Here is a 21,654-nt window from a genome sequence, read left to right on the forward strand (position 1 = left end):
ACAACAACAATATAGAATTACAGGGTCGTAGAGCTCAAAGGGATTTCATGGACCACTGAGTCCAACCCCTGCTCCAAACAGGATCTCCACTGAAAGCATCCCCAGATCCCTACCTGTCCAACCTCTTTCTGAAGATACCTAAAGAAGGAGACCCATCAACTTTCTAGGCAATTGGATCCATTGCCAAGTAGCTCTTACTGTGAAACCTTCAGTCAAAATACAGTTGCCCCTCCATTTTAGCAGACTTCAGATCTGCAACCCTCGCTTACTTGCAAGGAGCAAATGGAGGAGGTTAAAATGGGGCATGCACCCCCACTCAAGCCTATGGGGCTTAAATATCTGCACATTTCCTTTGGGGGGGGGAGGTAGAGAATGGATCCCTCACAAAAATGGAGGGCTGATTGTATACTCCTCTGTATACTTATACCATTAGACCTAGTCCAGTCTTCTGGGGCAGCAAACACGCCCAAATATGGTAAAAACCAAAGAAGTAAAAAGGACGAGGAACTAAATATGAAATAAGCCAGTAGTTAAAACCACTGACATATAATAGGGATTTTAAAAGGGAGGGGGGATTAAAACCCTGAGAGAACCAAGGAGAATCTTCAGTAACAATGGAGCAGGGAAATTATCATAGGGAGAGCATTCTTTAAAAAGAAATTAAAAAACAAACAAACACAACTTGTTAAAAAGGAAACAGTTCATTTTTGAAAATATATGCAAAGACTGATAAGTTGTTACACAATACATTGACATCTTCAAAAATGTAGGCATATTCATCAATAAAAGCTCATGTATTGATTTCAGTATCTTTAATAGCTGGAACAGAGTTATGGAAAGGCCTCCCTTCTTCCTCATCCAATTCACTCTTTCTCCCCTAAAGGGATACTCTTGTAGATCAGAGGACATCTTCAGAAGGCATCATCTGATCTAGCAGAGGCTGCAGGTAAATGGGGAAATGGACTAAAATGACAGCCTGTGTGTAACAGGAGGAGTGTTGATGTGCCAGACAGAGGATGTGGTTTTTCATTTTCTGGAGGAGAGGGAAAATGGTCCTCAGACCCATTGAAATTGCTCATCCTTCCCCTAATCCTGTACTTATAATTTGGGATCAGTCAATCACCCCAGTCTTTCTCTCATGGGACAGTTACACTGGCAGAGATGTGTACATATGAATGCTATATTTAGCCATTAAAAGCGCAAAATTAAAAAAAAACCTCAGAAGCTCTTCCTTTAATGTATAGTGTTCCAAAATAATTTGTTCAAGGACAAGCAGGAAAGCCAAATGACAAAGAAATAGGATATTTGTTTATTCATGAAGAACTCTCACTAACTATTTAACTGAAAAGCATCCTCCTTAAATAATTTGCCATTTGGCAGTCAGCCAGAGCCAGAAATCTAATATTGCTTTCAAGATTAAATGAAACCGAGCTATCTTTGATGAAATTAAATTATTGCTTGTGTGTGTGTGTGTGTGTGTCTGTGTGTGTGTGCGTGCGTTCAAGAACAGATTCAGCAAAAACAAAAAACAAACACAAAAAGAAATTAGTGACACCAAAAGACTAATTTGAATGGAAGAAAAACCACCTTCACTCAATTTGGTTAAAGGAACAAGGTTCATATAGCTTTCTGAACATTCAGCAAAAAGAAATCTTACATTAAGATGCCACATGCTTTTGTATCTGCCTAATTATTTGCCTTCATGTATCAGGATGCAGGATCCCAATGAAAGTGCAAAAACCACAAACAAAAAGACACATAATTTTTCTCACCTGAGAGAACACCTCTCTGGGATCTCTGGGTCCTACAGCACAACTTTAGGGTCAACATTCACAGAAAGTTGACCATAGAATTGTATTGGAGGGCCTACAAATGCCTAGGGAAATGTTCTCTCTAGAAATCCCTAGGTCCTCCAGCACAATTTCTGGTGAAGGTTGGTCATAGTCATGCTGGAGGACCTAAAGATATCGTATTAAACAAATCCAAGACTAATCATAGAATCATAGAATCGTAGAGTTGGAAGAGACCACTAGGGCCATCCAGTCCAACCCCATTCTGCCATGCAGGAAATCCAAATCAAAGCATCCCTGACAGATGGCCATCCAGCCTCTGTTTAAAGACCTCCAAGGAAGGAAACTCTATTACCCTTCGAGGGAGTGCATTCCACTGTCCAACAACCCTTACTGTCAGGAAGTTCCTCCTAATGTTCAGGTGGAATCTCTTTTCCTGTAGCTTGCATCCATTGTTCCGGGTCCTGTTCTCTGGAGCAGCAGAAAACAAGCTTGCTCCTTCTTCAACATGACATCCTTTCAAATATTTAAACAGGGCTATCATATCCCCTCTTAACCTTCTTTTCTCCAGGCTAAACATCCCCAGCTCCCTGAGTCGTTCCTCATAGGGCATGGTTTCCAGACCCTTCACCATTTTTGTCGCCCTCAGAAATCAAATCCTCAGAAGTCAAAGCCGCAAATGTAGAGGCCAACTGTATTTCATTAGACAGGGGAGAGTGGAGTCTGCTGCCACACAAAATTTAGAGCTGTGCTGAAAAGCACTGCCTTTCCCATTTTTGCTACCTGGTTTGCAAGCCTGGAAATTAATGAGAGGGCATTTGGACTTCTTTTTTCAGAGGGAACCATTCCAAGATGAAAGTTTAGGGTTCACCTTAAAGGAGGTTGGAAAGAAGAAGGAGCTTTTTCCTTGAAATATGTAATTATTCTTGCTATCACCACTCCGGCCTCTATGTTGGGAGCAATGTTCTTTTTCCTGGCCATGTCCAATTTCTTCTCCCTAAAGCTACTCTGTCTTACGATACCTCTTTCAAACACACACCTGAACTGGCACCTAGCACTCACCCATTCACCCTTACTCTGAAGTTTGAAACTGAAAGACTCTTATGTGAGGTCAAAAGCTTTCATGGCTGGCATCCATAGGTTTTTGTGGGTTTTTCAAGCTATGTGGCCATGTTCTAGAAGAGTTTCTTCCTGATGTTTCACCAGCATCTGTGGCTGGCATCTTCAGAGGATCATTCTCTTCTAGAACATGGCCACATAGCCCAAAAACCCCCCACAAAAAACTGTGAAAGATCTTATTTAAGAATCTTCATGAGCCCCAACAGAATGTTAAGGATTAAAAAAATAAAAGCAAACCATGCTCTCTCTTGCAAACTATCCTTTTATTGGTTTTTTGTGGGGTTTTCGGGATATGTGGCCATGTTCTAGAAGATTTTCCTTCTGACGTTTCGCCAGCATCTGTGGCTGGCATCTTCAGAGAATGTTTGCCTGGAAAAGTTGGTTGTATATGTGCTGTGTGAGCCTGGGAATGCAGGAGTGATTTGCATGTATATTGTTCTGTGCTGATGGCTGGCCTCAGGCTGGGAGGCTAATGCAAATGAGGATTAATGTCTGCTAATTGGTGATCATTATCTGCTGGGAAAGCCCCTGACTCTGAATGGATTCCCATTTGCATTTGCTGAGTCCTTATTTTGCTATTCCTCAGGACTGGTAGCCAAATTTTGTTCACTTTAAGGGTTTCTTCTTTCCGCTTGAAATTATCCATCCTAACACATCCTGATGCATAGAGAAGCCATTGAAATCCACAAACATCTGGATAATAACTAATAATAACACAGATTCAAGACGAATGATCAATGAGTTACAACAAGCTACAACATCTAAGTCTTCTTTAAATATCATAATGATATTCCTTTGCCACATGTCATCACAAAATTCATCCAATCATTGAATTTTAATTCACTGGTTCTTAAAATTGCATCAGTTAACAACCATATTTCTCAAAAAACAAAAACACAACTCCTTCTACATTCTTTACTTCAGGGTAAATTATATATAAGCTTTAAGCCGTTAATTGAAGGCTCCCATTCAGCTCCTATTATTATAGTAACAGAACATCAGCATTCTTCCAGCACTGAGCAATTAGCATTCCTGTTCCTATTAGCATATTGTCACAAATTTGCAAAAATATTTTGCTTTGCTGGCATTCCAGTAATTGTAAGAAGCAAGGCGCTATGCAGAGGACTGATTTCTAGTTCCATGTTATGGACACTTTTGAAATGAGAAGCTAGGCAAACCTGGTTAGGGCCAGATCTACAAATATAGTAAAATCTGGATTTCCCATATTTGGAGTTACCCTAGAGCTGGTCTATATTATTAAAAGTGACAGGAAGACTATTCACGAAAAATTCAGATTAAGCAATCACACACACACATACACATGCACACACACCATCCAGAGGTCACATTGGTGTAAAATTGTGAGCATCCCTGATTTTTTTCCAGTGACATGACACCTGCTATTTTTTTAAATCTGTCCATTAAGGATGCCCACATGTGGAGGAGTGCAGATAAAAGCAAACAGATATACTAACATGCAGTTATTTGCATATGCATATAAACCAAGCTGTCTTTTTTTAATGGTGATTGTGCCATTGAAACCATCTGCTTTTGGGGACTCATTGCTTCCTCTTCCTCCACCATTGCCAGTGCAAATCTACCAGCAAATCTGGAAAATCTGGAGAAAACCATGAATCATTTTTCCCTGCACTATCCAAGGAAGAAGCCCTCAGGTGCCGAAAAACCCAGCTAATTCCCCAAATTTACAAGAACATCCTATGTTCAAATTGCCGACAATTTGGGATGAATGAGGTCTACCAATTACAGCCTTCAGATTACTGTAAAGGGGGTACTACGGTGGAAAGGATATAGCCTAGAGGTTGATCTGTTAGAGTAGTAGATAGGGGCAGGGTGGAATACAGTTAGGAAGCCAGAAATAAAGTAAGGACTAGTTAGGATGTAGGGAATGGAGAAGATCTGAACTGGATTTTGAGAAGCTGAGAATGTAGAGAAGATTCAAGAAGAATTACTTTGTTTAAAACAGAAGGATTACTATGTATTTTGTGTGTGGAGGCGGCATAAGATTAGATGTTTATTTTGTTTATTATATAACAAATATTTACTGTTTTTATTTCCTACACCCCTTGTTGGATATTTCATTTTAATACTTAACAAGAAGATTGATCATGCTCTACTCACTAGTTAACACAGCCATCTATCCAGGTCACCTTGAGGTTCAACTATCAGATCCAGAAAAGGATTTTTAGGGTAAAAAGTCTGTGTCTCTCAAATAGTCTTTTATCAACCTCCAAATGCTGTTTTTTTAAAACAAACAAACAAACTTTTAGCTAGACTGAGGACAAGGAGGAAAGGTGAAAAGGGTGGATGGGATTAAAAAAACACTGGGGAAAAGGAGATTGTCTGCAAGAGGCTTTGTTAACTGGAGTATGCCTATACAGTACCTTATTTAGCTACCTGTGGCTTCTGAAATGTCAGGCATATCTTAATAGCCATGCGGGCTAGAAATATGCTGTACTAAAAATAAATCCTAATCTAGGAAGTGGGTTTCTGTGTGCAGCACCATATTTCAAGCTTACTTTGTAGAACTGTGCAATGCTGGGCCATCATATCTTGGTATTGTAAACACACTCTGGGGCAGCCAGTTGAAGCATGTCAAAGCAGCATAAAGATTTATAAACCCATCAAACAAGAAACGGCTGCTAACTGCAGCCTGCTAGGAATACAATTCGTTCAGTCCTTAACATTGCGACATAAACACCCACACTTTGTGCCCTTGCTCAGAATACCAGTCCCTTTCCAAAGAAACAAACAACCTGCTGCTTACCTTTTCTCAATTATGCTAGGATTTGCAGTCACCAGCTGAGTTTTGGATCCAACATCCTTGCTGTACTCACTGGTGAGGGGAGGAAGGTTGCACCTGAAAGAAATAGGGGGAAATATTTTAATTTCTCTTCTTCTTATTCCCACCATCAGCACCCTCTTGACACCATTTTAAAAAGTAAGGAAATTTTCTGTCCTACACTTATTGACTCAGCCAGCACAAGTAACTGCCCATTGTTAATTCAATGGTGGGGTTCATTATTTGCATTAAGAAAGTCCCAAGTTCAATCTCTGTACTTCCAGGCTAAGAAAAACATTCCTGCCTGAAACCAGCAGGCTGACTTGTACATGGAAGACAACAGAACAATAGTGAATTGGCTTCCTATGAAAATGTCCACATTGAAGGAGAGCACATGATGGTGCATAGAAGGCTACAATTTCATTTCCTGGCATCTTTCATTAAAAAGGATGGCAGGCAGCAGGTGCTGGAGAAGACCTACTGCTGCTAGATCTCAAGGTCTGGTCCCAAGTCTCCATTTTTGTCTATCCATCTAAGTCTCTATTGTGATTAATCTCCAGGTAGAGGACCAAGGTGCAAATTCTCCAATTTTGCAGAGCTGTGTACAAATCACTAGATCACCTAACAGAGCAGCAGCATGCTGTAATTTCCCAGACTTAACTGATTTATTGCTGCAACTTGGAAAGACTCTCCAGGGAAAATGTGAATTTATTTAGCTTCCTCCTGTCCTACCAAGTTTTGGTCTGAAAACCCTAAGGCCTGGCATGATCATGAACTGGCAGCCCTGGTTGGGTCTGATGTACTGTACAGCCTGTCAGAGCAGATAGTACTGAACTAGGTGGACAAAAAGTCAGACTCGGTACAATGAAGGCAGTACAATCTGTTATTAAAACCATATGAACATCAAAGAGTGGGATCCAAAGGACCCATTATGAAGATGAAACTGCTTTCCATAGTGGAACTAGATGGGAGAAATCTCTTCCACCCCCATAGTCTCAAAACCTGTTTCCAAGGGTTGGGAAACCCTCCAAAGGAGGTTTTGGGAGATCTATGGAGAGCTGCTTAAAGGAAAGAAAGAGAAAAAAGTCTTGTTATGCTCATGCTTGTTGTGTGCCTTCAAATCATTTCTGACTTGATGTGACTCTGAGGTGAACCTATCATGAGGTTTTCTTGGCAAGATATGTTCAGAGAGGTTTTGACTTTGCCTTCCTTTGGGGCTGAGAGTGTAAAACTTGCTCAAAACTACCCAGTGGATTTCCATGGTTGAGCAGGGATTCGAACCCTGGTCTCCAGAGTCATAGTCCAACACTCAAACCACTACATCACACTGGCTCCCCATGCTTGTGTAAAAGATTAGATTTTGACCAATCTGTACACTAATGTCTCATGTAGAACAAAGATATTTTGTTCATTCATTTGAAACCAAATTCCTTTACAAAAATTTTCTTTAAAAAGAAAAGCAGGCAAGCAAAGACCTTTTTATTTTGGCAGGCCTTTGGTATTTAAATCATGAGGTAGAAGGGTGTTTTCAGCCTTTATCTTTTTAAATTACATTTTAAATGTCCTTTAAATTGTTTGCCCTTTGTATTTGTATAATAGAATTGCTATTTAACTGAGGATTTTTTTAACTTTCATAAATTAAGGTTTTAGAAATATTGTTTGCTTTTTGTTGAATAGTGATTATAGTTTTGTTGCTGTTTGTATATGTGCACATTATATATAGAGAGAGAGAACGATAAAGTAAATGTGTGATGGTTGTTTTTATATTTAATAAAACTATTTTAAAAAAGGATTTTAGCTGATTTTTTTTTTAATTGTTGTAAGCTATTTTGTGTCCCATGCTGGGGAAAAGACAGGGAATTAATTAATTAATTAAAATAATATGAGAAGTGTTTTTTTAAAAAAATGTGGGGAGAGCTTGTCCAAATTAGAGGCATGAGACTTTGCAAAAGTGTTCCAGCATTTTCTAAGGACCTGCTAAGCAGCCTGATTCACCTGGTTTTATTGATTCCAATAGCTGTCTGGAACCCTAGATGAACCATGAATCTAGTCTCTACTTTCATACATATTCCAGTGAGCTCAGACATAGAGGTAATTCACATGTCATTTTTAGTGCAACTATGTGAATAATCTAACTCACAAATTCAGGGTTTGTTGCTCACACTATGGTACCATGTGCACTACGTGCACCTCTGTGAGTTCGGCTGTTCACACGTGACAGCGCTCCAGTAAATATGGACTCGATGATGTGAACGTATTTGAAACACATTCAAGGCATGCAGAGTTTTATCATTTATCCTAAATCTATTTGCATAGGTTATTCACACAGCCAAGAATGTGAATCTTTTAGAAGAACTTGGGGGGAAACCCCAATATCAAATATCCCAGTTTTTTGGCAGCCCCCTCCCCCCCAACCCCCCCCCCCCCCATAATTGGATGCATTTGAAATGCATATAAACCAAGATTTAACCTAGATTCTACCTGGATTATTTTCACCATCTGAATAACCCCGTAGGTAGGTCTGTTGGGTGATGTGAGTTCAGAGGAGAAATGCTCACCTGGCCACAAGAAGCTTTTAAGAGCAGATGTTTATTCAGAAGGAGGGATCTGTTCCAGAAATATCAGCAGCACTATTTATAATAATCAGAAAAAGGAACATTGACCAGAACCAGCACTAAACCTGTCCATCTTTCTTTGCTGTCCCAAACAAACTGTTTCACTGATAAAATACTTCCAGTTTTTGTCTCTCTTATACAGGATTATTTAGCCTTCCATTACATTTGCATTATTATGCCAAGCATAGCCTAGTAGTGAATCGTGCCTTTTATGACCATTCCCTGGGCCAAGCTTTAGGTACAGTGGAACCACAACCATCATTCCTCACTATTGGCTGTTAGCTATGGCTAATGGGTGTTGCAGTCTAGCACATAGTTCCTGACCCACCAATCAAATTACTGTCTTCCCCCTTTCATAACATTATTCCTCAACAAAACAAATTTAAAGACTGGTCTTGTTATACTCTTCACTCCTGTTGTCACAAGGCAGCTGTGTTTTGTTTTTCTCCATGCGAAGTTTCTTCATGCAACACTGCAGAGTGAGAAGAAATTGGCTGAGCTTCCAGATGGTTGACTCAGCAAGAAGCCAGCTGCTCAGCCAAAATCTTTGGCTTCCAGACAATGAAATAAGAACAACTTCCTGATCGTCTATCTGAATTTTGATAGTCCAAGCCTCAAAATCACCTTTGCTGGTTTTCCAAGATTGAAACATGAGATTTTCAAACATGGGATTCATGCTTTTCTCATGCCTGTCATTTAAAGTTCCAAGATTTATGAGTTCTCTATCTCACCAACTTTCCAGGTGGGAACATGGGAGAAGGCCTTCTTGGTGACTACTTCCAGGCTCTGGAACCCCCTTCCAGAGAGGTTAGAGTAGTGCCCTCCTTCCCATATTTTTGTAGGCAAATAAATATCTTTCTGATTCAGCAGGCCTTTGAGGGCTGACTACTTATGCAATATGTTATTTTTATTTGTTGTTCTTTTTTAATGGTTGGTATTTAAACTAATTTTAATTTTATTGATAGCTTAATTATATTTTTAACTTTTGTATAATGTAAACATTTTATCTGTACAGATGGCCCTCCATATCCATTGATTCACATTAATGGCTTGAAAATATTCATATACATAATAATTCCCAAAACTTTGATTTTGCCATTTTAAGCTTATATACTATGCCAGTGTATATAATGGGACTTGAACATCCATGAATATTGGTATCCATTGGGGAAGGTGTTCTGGAACCAAGCCCAAGTGGACACTGTGGGGCCACTTTATCAGTTGTAACTTTTATAACCTGCCTTGAGTCTGAGATCAGGAAAAAGGCAGGATATGAATACATATATATTAGTAACAGCAGCAGGGACAACAATATGTGTGCAAAACCTCTTTTTCTTTTAAACAGGTTGCACCAGGGTCAAAAATGTACATGGGGAGATGTACACTGGGGCCACTATTAGCTCTCTTGAAAAACATTGACCTGCTTTCATTCCTGGTTGACACAGAACTTCTGTCTGCATTACAGCTTGTCATCCCAAGAACTATATAACTGAGGCCAGGATTGTCTTGTTTTGCTTTTCCCTCCCCACTCCTCTTTCGTTTTGTAAGTCTGAGGAACTCACCTTGAATCCCACTGTGGGAGAAACGTGGGATATAAATCCTTGAGATAAATAATAAATAAATATATATTTTTAAAAATCACCCCAGTGAAACTTTCCTTCATCCTCCCAAAATTTCCAGCATTCCAGAAACTGATGTTGAAAATCATTCAAACCCAAAATTTGCTGTGCTCATACTCCCTTGGTAACTTTGCCTTCTTCTTTTCTTTGGATACTTAAACCATATTTCTAAATGATCAACTCAAGTTTTAGTTTTACATACTGCAATGCTAGAAATTTAGGGATTGAGGGGAAAAAATTTCCTGGGTTGAAAAGGGTTTGGGTTCAGCACAGCTTCAGTTGGCCTAATGTTGGCTCGACTGGGTTTGGGGCCATTTCAACCATTTAGCATTATATTCCTAACTTTGATACCACTTTCAATACAATAGCTGCATCCTACAGAATCCTGGGGTTTATAGTATAACAAAGTGCCTAGAATTCTGTGCTAGAGAGTTCATTCCCCTGAACTACAGCACTAGAACTCTCTACCAGAGAATTCTAAGTGTCTCCCCAAATGACAAATCCAGGCACTCACAAGATGCAGTTAAAAGTAGCATCAAACATCTAAATCTGCATAGTGCTAATGCATTCTACAGTTCTTATCATCTCTCTATAATGAGAGCAGAAAGAACACAGGAAACCCCTGACTTGACACAGATAAAACTTAGTCTACTGATATCCATATCATAATCCATATCATAATGCTATATACACTCAGGTTGTCTTAAATGCAGATATCGTATCCTCCAGCTGCCTCAGTTTGACAGAGACAGTCCTGATTAATCCTCTGCTGTCCCACCTTTGCAGCTGCTTTAAAAAAAATCCCAGTTTGTCTCTTTTCCTCCCACTTCCCCCCTTTTGTCCTCAGCTAACATCAATTGCTGCAAACGGAGTTTAATGTGCAAAAGAAGTTTGCTCTCAGTTAGCATGGAGAGAGGAGAAGAGGGGCAAAATCTAGCCCCTTCAATTTGGCTCAGGCAAAAGCAAACTGCTGCAGGGTCTTCTAGCTTCTCTGTCCTTGCTCTTTCATAACTTTTTGCCATTTTGACCACACTCTCATGTTGCTTGGCCACATGTGTCCCAGTTTTTATCCGTGACATAGATGGAGGCTACAGAATATCAGACTATACTGCACAAGTTCTAGAACTCTTGTTATTCTCCTTTTGGGAAAATGAGGTCACAAGTTTTTCATAATGAAACTAGACAGGGTAGTCACCTCCTCCCTCCCCCCCCCCCAGCTTTGGTTTTGATTAAAGTACTTTTGCTCAACTTGGATGTGTTGTTCCTTCTAAAAGGCTCAAGGCCTGCCTTGCAAGAAAAGGGGAGAGATGCCTGCCAACCTTCATCCACACTCCTATAAATCACTCCAGGAAAGAAAAGAGAAACAGTTACACTTGAATAATCACAAACAAGCCAAAAATAATGCTCTGAAAGGCTGTGAGACCAGGGAGAGGGGAGACATGGGCTCAGCAGGGGCTCTGTCTTACCGCATGACAAAGTCCGCTTGATCTATTTGTCTGCCACAGTTGCTCTTCTTCAGAATCCCGCCGTTTCCCACCACAGAGCATTTCTTCAGAGGCAACTGGAATGGGGTGGCCTGGCAACAGAATACAAAGTTCATTTCTTTAATGGAGGAATATAGGAAATTAGAGTGAGGGGCTTGGGTACACAGCCGGACAAGCGGGTGGGTAGGGATAGAGGTTAGGCCATCCACTGAACATAGATACTGTAGGTCTATTTCCTTCATTGCACAGTCAATAACTTGTTTCATATTTTCTTTATTTGCAGCATTTAACACACTCAAAATACAGGAAAGCTTTCTCATGCACTAATCTGAATGTGCTCCCTATAGCAGAACTTGAAGGCTGATAACCAGAGAATCCCGTTTCAGAATCGGGTAGACGTATATCGAAGTAGAAACACCAAAACTGTTGCCCACATCTTAATGTTTTGTTCTTTGTATTGAAATTCCCCTTTATTGTTGTCTCACTCAGCACATACAGCTAATCATTATGCAAATGTCCTCCTTGAGGATCGTGATCCTATGGTCACATTAAAAACAGCATTTTTTCAGCAACTGCTATTCAAATAAGAGCTACAGTCAAGTCCTGAGTTTTAAATTTTATATATTTACACACCCATTTTTTAAAATGAACTCAACAATCTTATTTGCATGTTAAGTCCCTTTTACACATGTCAGTAGTTATACAGTTTATATCTGTTTTAGTGCCAAACCCGTATTTTAGAAATACAATTGTTTTACAATACTATTACTATTAGTAATGTTTTGGGTTTCTTATATCTGGAGGTATTTATATGGCCTAGGGCTCAGTGCAAATAATATGTGACGACCTCAGGAGTTTACCTGCTGTATTGGGGAAGAGGGGAGGTACTGTGGCTGGGAGGAAAAGATTGTGCCCTAAGGCCACCAAAGCTGCATCTTTACTGCAGAAATAATACAGTTTGACACCACTTTAACCACCATGGATCAATACTATGGAATTCTGGAATTTGCAGTTTGGTGGGGCACTAGTCTCTCTGACAAAGGAGGCTAGATATCTCATGAAACTATAAAACCCAGAATCCCACAGCATTGAGCCATGGCAGTTAAAGTGATGTCAAACTGCATTATTTCTGCAATGCAGTCTGCCCTAGTGAGCTTATGGTTGTGGTGAGAGTTGAGGATCCCCTAGTTCACATTCAGACCTGCTATACTGCACCATTTTAACATCTGCAGACATTCTACACTTTTAATTATGACTGTTTCCCATACAGACTGGCAATATTGCATGAAAAATATAAATAATATTTATAGACTTATATCCAGGAAGAGCAACATTTGAAGTGCCTTGTTGCTTCAGGCAGTTAAAATTAATTCTGGCACCCAAGAATGTAAATGTCTTCTGGGTTCTTTAGCAACCTGCTTCCTTTGGAAAATGTTATGTTGGTGACTAAGAGTCTCATCTATTCTCTCTACCTGGTATATGATCATCACAATATAATTATGCTTTCACAGCAACCATGATAATGAACATTAGCAATTATATAGTTAGGTGTGGGGGACTCTTTCACTGGCTGAATAGTTTCATCATGAGATGGTAGGTTTTTGGAATTTATATTTTTAAAAAATATTTTCAAGCTGTGGATGCCTGAATCCATGGATTAAAAAAAATAGTCAATATAGAGGTCTGACTATATTCACTTTAACTTCCTTCTAAGGTAATGTGTATTGCAACTGATATTGCTGGATTGCAACTGTCTTCAGCACAGTCAATAGTGGGGGATGATGGAAGAAGCCATCCAACTAGATCTGGAATGTTGTATTTCTCATTCCTACTCTAAGGAATTCAAACATGCACACAACTGCTCCTCCTCTCACCACAATTTTATCCTCACACTAAGCTAGTCCTAGTCAAACAGGTAACAAAACTAGGAAAAGACTGTTGTCTAAATTCTTGAACAGTTGTTGTCATTCAGAGCAAGAACACAGAGTAGGACGGATCAATGAGCTGACTCAATACAATGTAGATTCACAAGTTCAAAAGATGCTGAATGACTACAAAGGAAAAAGCACTTTTAGGCAACTGGAACCATAACTACACTTGTGCATGTTTATGTACAACTTAGATATTTATTAGTCAAGGCACAGAAATTCCATGTCATTTTCACTTATGCTGCCAAGCTGCCCTGGAGTGCAGGTCAGTGCAATATTACTGTTAATTTGTTTATTTCAGCCATGTGTTGTCATCAACGGCAACAAAAGTCACTTAATTTTTCATTCATTAAAACACAGGCAGGCAGAAAGGAGACTGAGATCTACTGGTACATCTCCAGATGAATTGTAGTAGGTCACCAAGGCTTTCTTACACCCAGTCGCTAATGAAGGAAGGAGACAGAATGTTTATCTATTGTTATGTTTTTTAAAAAGTTTTCTTTCCCTTTTCTAAATCAGGTTGGCAAAATAGAAGAAAGCTTGGGATTTTTGTGTGATTGGCAGGACTGTGAGTTCAGGACTGGTACTGAAAATAAATTCCTGGTTTAAGCACATGCTCAGAGGTACTCTTGCTCCTTAATTCTAAGATGTCTCTTCTCCACTCCACTCTTCACCCTACATCAGTTCCAGCTAGTGGACCTTTGAGTTCTAGTAATAAGCATGTGTGTGTATAATAGTAGTAGTTGTAATAGTAGGCCCTACAAGGCTGACGTCCAGGTATTTTGGACTACAACTCCCATAATCCTTTCCTACTGACCATATTAGGTGGGGCCGGGAGGAGTTGTAGGCCAAAATATTCAGAAGATCAAAGGTTCCTTATATCTGCTTAATAAAAGGTCAGCACTGGCCCTTCAAATTGGTGCTAGAAACCAATGAAAAGCAATGGATACTTTTAAAATCATTTTTATTGCTTACATCATATTAAACTGATCAGGACTTTACTGTATACTGTACAGAGAGCTTGAGATATACAATGTTATACACTCTGGCTTTGCTTCGCGAACGAAGATTCAGGAAGGACTCATCCCATGCTTTGTACAAGCATGTTGGTGACTAAAAAGGCCAATCCGGGACAAACAGGTCCGGTTGCAGAAAGCACAGCGGAAAGTCTCCTTGGGTGATGTTTCTGGGTTGTGGTTCTTTCTGCGTTGTCGTTTCTCTTCGAGACCCGTTCGTCATGAGCTTTCGAAAAAGGCTGCAGCATTGTGGATAGTGCGTCTCCATGCCTCCCAATGCGAGGCCAGGGCAGACCATTGTTGGTGATCAGTTTGGCCAAGCCTGAGATGTTGTTTCAGGGAGTCCTTGTATCTCTTCTTTGGGGCGCCCCTCTTACGCTGACCCGTGGCGAGTTCACCATAGAGTACTATTTTTGGGAGGCGATGGTCCTTCATCCTAGAAACATGTGTCCTGCCCAGCGCAGCTGCGTCCTCAATAGCATGGCCTCAATGCTGGTGATCCCTGCTTGCTCAAGGACAGCAACATTCGTCACATAGTCAGTCCAGTGTATATTTAGAATTGTGCGTAAATAGCGCTGATGAAAGCGTTCAAGGAATCGTAGGTGTTGGCGATAGGTGACCCATGTTTCAGACCCATAGAGGAGAATAGACAGTACAATGGCTCTATACACACTGATTTTTGTGCTTCGCCTCAAGTGTTTGTTACTCCAGACTCTTTTGTGAAGCCTTCCGAATGCACTATATGCCTTTGCCAGTCTGTGATTGATCTCTTTATCAATCTTGGCATCTGAGGAGATGATGCTTCCCAGGTAGGTGAACTGCTGGATGGACTTAAGCACAGATGTGCTAACAGTGATGTGGGGATGGTAGTGTTCTTCCTGTGGTGCCGGCTGGTAGAGAACTTCCGTTTTCTTCAGACTGACTTCCAGTCCAAAGAGCTCTGCAGCTGTTGCAAAACAAGATGTGAGGCGCTGCAGAGCTGCTTCTGTATGGGCAACGAGGGCAGCATCGTCAGCAAAAAGCAGCTCACAGACTAGATAGTTTAGAGTCTTAGTGCAGGCCCTCAGGCGGCTTAAGTTAAACAGGCTACCATCAGTATGGTAGCGTATATAAATGCCGTCTTCTTCTTTGAGATCTGCCGTAGCCCTTTGGAGCATCATGCTGAAGAAGATTGTAAATAGAGTTGGAGCAAGAACACAACCTTGTTTCACACCATTAGTTATTAGAAAGGGCTCCGAGAGAGCATCGCCATATCTGACTTGACCTTGCTGGCCTTCATGTAGCAGGATGAGCATTTTGAGGAATTTGGGGGGGGGGCATCCTAGTCGTTCCAGGATCTGCCACAGACAGTATTGAAAGCTTTGGTGAGGTCGACAAATGTTACATAGAGTCCTTTGTTCTGCTCTCTACATTTCTCTTGCAGTTGTCTAAGGGCAAATACCATGTCTGTTGTGCTCCTATTAGCTCTAAAGCCGCATTGGCTTTCAGGAAAAAGTTCTTCTTCAATAGCAGGGACTAATCTGTTCAGCAGTATCCTTGCAAGGATTTTTCCAGCAATGGAGAGCAGTGTTATACCTCGATAGTTTGAGCAATCCGACTTTGCTCCTCTTTTTTTTTGTACAGGGTGATGATGACTGCATCTCGGAGATCTGATGGCAGTTCATCTTTCCCCCAGCAACTCACAAGGAGCTCGTGGAGTTTAGCATGGAGTACATGACCTCCGTGTTTCCAAGCTTCAGGTGGAATTCCATCAATCCCGGCAGCCTTGCTATTTTTATTCTGCTGTACGTATGGCCTTAACAGTTTCTTCCAAGGCGGGAGCTATGTCCAATTCCTTCTTCATCGGTTACATACATACATCATACGTTGAACATATGTTGTACATATGTTGTACATATGTTGTACATATGTTGAATGTTATACAAATATTTAAATAAATAGGTTGTTGTTGCTGTTGTTGTTGTGTTCCTTAAAGTAATTTCTGATTTATGGTGACCCTAAGGTGAATCTATCACAGGGTTTTCTTGACAAGATTTATCCAGAGGTTTCCAATGCCTTCTGAGGCTGAACATGTATGACTTGTCCCAGGTTATCCAGTGGGCTTCCATGGCTGAGCAGGGATTTGAATCCTGATCTCCGGGATCCTAGTCTGATACTCAAAGCACTACACAAACAAAACAAACATGATCTACTTTATTCATCACGCTACAGTTATAAGTCAAGGCTGATACCTTTATGAGATGCCTGCAACCAGGGAAGCAGACATCACAGAAGCTTCAAAGAAAGATTTGTATCTTCACACATCAACCCATTTGTTAATTCTCAGGAATCTAGATATTCTTTAGTACTTTATTACTGTATGATTCACAGAAATGTAGGATTAAACAATAAAAATAGGTTTTAGACTCTGTTTCAGAGAAGTGTGCAATGCTGGCCATCAAACTCTATAGTCTATGACTAATTGAAATGATGTTGGAGTGATATTCTATCACAGTAAAAGAGGAAATGGATGCCATTCTGTTTTTTATTTTCCAATCCATAAAAATGATTTATAGCCCCCCAAACGTGTTCTATCTGAATGCCTAAAAGTGCTTTGTGTGGCATGTATGGATTTCTCTCGAGCCTGAAACTACTCAAATGAATGATTTTTGTCCTGATAAAAGATTTGTGGAAGTGGTAGCTAGCTTATTTACACGTGATAATAACCAAGGAGAAGCTTTTAGAAAAGCCCACAGACCTGGTGATGCTCAATATATCGTCTGTCACAGGATGGTTCTCAATGGTTATTAGTCAAAGGAAGCTGGACTTGCCATGGACTGTTGTAATGTTGTCATGGGTTGCAAAAAGCAAACCATGCCCCTTTCTAGCAAATTTCACTATAGTCTGAAAGCCTGGATTGGACCATACTCAGGCTTTAGGATGTTTTTTTTCCTGGGACCCACCACTCTCAGGCTGCATCTGCACTGCAGAAACAATGCAATTTGACACAACTTTAACTGTCATGGCTCCATCCTATGGAATCCTGAGATCTGTGGTTTGTTGTAGCACCAGAGCCCTTTGATGGAAGAAGGCTAAATATCTCACAAAACTACCACGCCGAGAAGTGTATAGCAATGGGCCACAGCAGCTAAAGGGGTGTCTAACTGCCTTATTTCTGCAGTGTAGATATAGCCACAAAGACACGTTTACGTGGGAAGATTTAATGAGTTCAGAAGTCACAAAGAAAACACTAGAGCTGTTACTCAATATTCAGGGTTAGCAAAAAGTCTTAGTTTTTTGTGGGTTTTTTAGGCTATGCGGCCATGTTCTAGAAGAGTTTATTCCTGACGTTTTGCCAGCTTCTGTGGCTGGCATCTTTAGAACATTCTCTGAAGATGCCAGTCACAGATGCTGGTGAAATGTCAAGAATAAACTCTTCTAGAACATGGTCACATAGCCTGAAAAACCCACAAAAAACTATGGATGCTGGCCACGAAAGCCTTCAACTTCACAAAAAGTCTCTTGTTTTAAAGTGATGCTCATTCCAGAACCTGTCATTTTATAACAAAAAGTATGGTCATTCCTCCCTCCTGTACATCATACTGCCAAAGAACCTGAAACAATTCCTTCAACATGTGTGTATATGTCCTTAAAAGTGAGAAAACACAAACTTGAGATAAGTTGGATCATAGGAAGACATTGTCTCATAATACACCCCTTATGAATATGGAGAAAACATGAGATGTTTCCAAGAATTGTCTTGCACCTTAAAAATGTGCTAACCATAACAAAGGAGAATGTTACTGGAGAAGGCAAGTTGTGGATTTGAATGGTATGTTTATTCCTCCTTGCACAGCAACTTTGGCTCTTTATCACAATAGTTGTGGCACTATCTTCACTGCCTGTTAAAGTTCTAGTACAGTGGTCAGCAAGGGATATAGATCAGTGGCAGTCCGAAAGCCAAGCCGAAGTCAGGATACCGGGAGTCAGAGTAGTCAAAGCAGTCCAAGGTCAAAGCAGCCAGAAGATAACACAGGTCCAGTCTGAAGTCAAAGCAACAAGGAGTCAAGATACAAGGAGCCAGTGCCAGCAGCAATCACACCAAAGAATCATGCAATGAACTCTGGCACTGAGTGGAGGCCTCTCTACAGCTTAAGTAAGGGAAACTCTCCCCCTTGCCACCTGAGGCTCTCTGTGATCCTCTTGGATCTGTTCCTGCAAGCACTCTCAGCCCTTCTCTGTTTGTAAGTAGGCACATCCAGGCAAGCTTCCTCCCCAGAGTCACCACTAGGCAGTTGCACCACAGGAGGCCTCTCACTAGCACTAGGACCTGGTTGGGCCTCCTCCTCTGGGGCTGGGAGAGCACAGCTGGGACCTGGCAGAGCAGGATTACCACCTGGTGTAGCCTCAATTAGCTCTTGCTCTGGAAGAGGCTCGTCCTCCTCCTCATCCTCCGAGAGCTGATCTTGGCTGGCCATGACAACTGCCTGTTAACACCAAAGGGCAAAATTTATTAAGAGCTTATTGGAGAAAGGGCTAGGTTTTTCTGACTGACTGACAACTCATACTTTGTTGTGGACCCCAATTCAGTTCAGTCTCTTATCTGCAATTCCTGGCTAGTGAGAGGATTTCACATATTATAATATTCATGGCAGTTCCTTTTATTATTTTCTAATACTAAGGTGGCTATCAGAGAAAGGAGGGAGGAACTGAAGCCTTTGTGTAGCAATCTACACAAAGATCTAGGGGGAAATACCATCTATATGACTATCTCTGCCCACATGGTTCAGGTTACTTGCTACAGCAACTGGTGATTTAATTTCTAGTATGGATAACATTCAAATAGGACACATTCTCCACTCAGTAACAATGTGGGATGGCATTGTCCAAAAAATACATAAAACGCCTCATATGCCTATGTTGCATACAGAGATTGGCTCAAAAGAGTCAGAAGAGTGTGAAGAATAAGAGGGACCCCAGGTGCAGCTGAGACTCCCACTACACGAGAACATCTCAGGTCACCTGTCATACATATTTTAGTTGATGATGGGCATGATATATACACAGCACTATTACGAAGAAGTTATATTTGCATAGAAAACTGTTTCCTCATCCTGTCATTAAGTTTTTATCTCCCAACTTCCAGTATCACATATTCATTCCAATGGTACAGTGGGCCCTTGGTATCCGGTGGGGTTTGGTTTCAGGACTGTGTAACGGAAGACATATGATAGTTCTGTGATAATAACAGTGATGGTACAGAGCTTGGAAAGGTTATCTTCTGGACGATCTCTCCCAGATTCCTGGGAGGTGTAGTCCAAAAAGAGAACTTTCTCAAGTTCTGGCAGCAGCTGGTGAAGAAGAGAGACTGTCTTCCACAGACACACACACATACAAGAGCATCAGCTCTGAATCTGGAGTCATCTGGCAAACACCTGCCAGCTCAATTTGGCCCCTAAACTATCACTTGCCAGCCATCGCTGTCCACTTGAAGCCAGACAATCTGTGGTTAAGAAAATTTCCAATATTCCGTTTGTCACTTGTTATCACTTAGGTCAAAGCAAGTGCCTGTTGCAAATCGATGATCAAAAGCGGCTGGGACAAACATTCTCCCTAGCCATGCGAGACAATACGAAATCCAATTCACACTTTGGAAACAGTGCTAGACTGAGAACAACAATGCCCTGAGGAGGTGCCATCATATTTTCAGAAACAGGCACCTACAAAGAAGACCTTTACAACAGTCTCCAACTTGTTTTATAATTATAAGATAAAGTAGACATAGGAATCATTTCTTTTTCTGGTGCAGAATAGACTTATTTGCTATAAGTTCCTATTTCATGCCTACTGACATATTTTAGTTACATATTTTTAAATGCTTTTATCCTCTATTATTAACTATTATATCCTCCTTTTTCTCTTACTCTATTTTGGCTAAGTGTCTCCATCTTGGAAGATGCAGGGCTTTACTTCCTTCTTTCACTACTGCCTCATTTATGTTTAGCATTGGCCTTTTCTGTACACTCAAGTTCTTTACTACTTTTTATTGGTGTGATCAAAATATGCAACAGTGGAGAGTCACATCAACTAATAAAATAAAAAAAAATTGCTCCAAATTCTGTATTTGGAGGCAGTGCTAAGTTTGCATGTGGCTATTTTGCACCAAAAACAGCATTCTCTGTCCAGGTAACAGAAATTTCAGCACGGAAAACAGTATTTTTGCACATACATATTATTCTCTGCACAGAAAATGCTGTTTCCTTTACAAAACAAGATTGCAAATAACTGTTTAAAACTGCACAGTCTTTAAAGACCTTCTCATAGCAAGAACAAAACAGGTGAAATGATACATTGCTTCCTTCAAAAAGAAAATTAATGAAGGATTACATCCCTCACTGTTATGGTCCAAAACACACTGCAAAACTAATCCAGTTTGAGACCACTTTAACTGTCCTGGCTCAATGTTAGAGCATTCTGGGAACTGTAGTTTTGTGAGAGCCTTCTCTGTTACAGTGTTCTAGCAACTCAACAAACTACAATTCCCAGCATTCCCTAGCATTGAGCCAGGGCAGTTAAAACAGTCTCAAACTGGATTATTTCTGCAATGTGTCTTGGATCCAAGTAATCAATCTCAGAGATAACAAGAAAGTATAAGCTGTTATATAACACCTAATACTTAAAAAATGTCATACACCAAAACACAACTTGTTCAAGAATTCTGCAATAAATGTCGAACAAACAGGCAAACAAAGAAAGTATAGCCTGACCAGTGGAGAACATTGTGGGATTGTCACTTCCTTGGAAACTATGCAGGCTAAAATAGCATTCTTCTTCTTTCCTGCAGCATGACACTGCTAGCTCATATTCAATGTATGATCAGGAATAATCCAAAGATCCTTTTCATATATAGGCTGAGTCATCTTATAAGTGTGCATTTAGTTTTTGTGGTCTAAACATAGAATTTTGCATTTGTCTCTATTGAATTTCATTTTATTAATTTCTGCCCAATTTTCTAGTTTATCTAGCTGCTTTTGAATTGTGTTCCAATCTTCCATCATGTTAGCCACCTCTCCCAGTTTCATGTCTTATGCAAATTTGATAAAGATTCCCTCCATCCTGTCATCTAAGCCATTGATAACTGTGGCATCACTAGGGCTGGCATCACCCTGTGTGATAATGGTGTCACCCCACATTGACTTGTTCCCATACTGCACCATGTGGAATCCTTGGTAATCTGTTTTGTACTAATATTACTTATAAATTGTAATTCCTAAATATCACTGAATGTAATGGCAACAGTTGTT

General features: G+C 40.4%; 1 protein-coding gene across 1 annotated transcript in view; it reads right to left on the bottom strand.

The window, feature by feature from the left end:
* The window catches only part of ST8SIA1 (ST8 alpha-N-acetyl-neuraminide alpha-2,8-sialyltransferase 1), a 74,037-nt gene that overhangs the window by 40,346 nt on the left and 12,037 nt on the right, over positions 1 to 21,654 (bottom strand). Inside the window, exons 2-3 of the mRNA XM_042466493.1 lie at positions 11,410 to 11,519; positions 5,695 to 5,787 (exon numbers count right to left, since the gene is read on the bottom strand). Of these exons, the coding sequence (XP_042322427.1) occupies positions 5,695 to 5,787; positions 11,410 to 11,519 (203 nt within the window). The remainder of the gene's footprint in view (positions 1 to 5,694; positions 5,788 to 11,409; positions 11,520 to 21,654) is intronic.

This window comes from Sceloporus undulatus, chromosome 5 (assembly GCF_019175285.1).
Source record: "Sceloporus undulatus isolate JIND9_A2432 ecotype Alabama chromosome 5, SceUnd_v1.1, whole genome shotgun sequence".
NCBI classification, from domain to species: Eukaryota; Metazoa; Chordata; class Lepidosauria; order Squamata; family Phrynosomatidae; genus Sceloporus; species Sceloporus undulatus.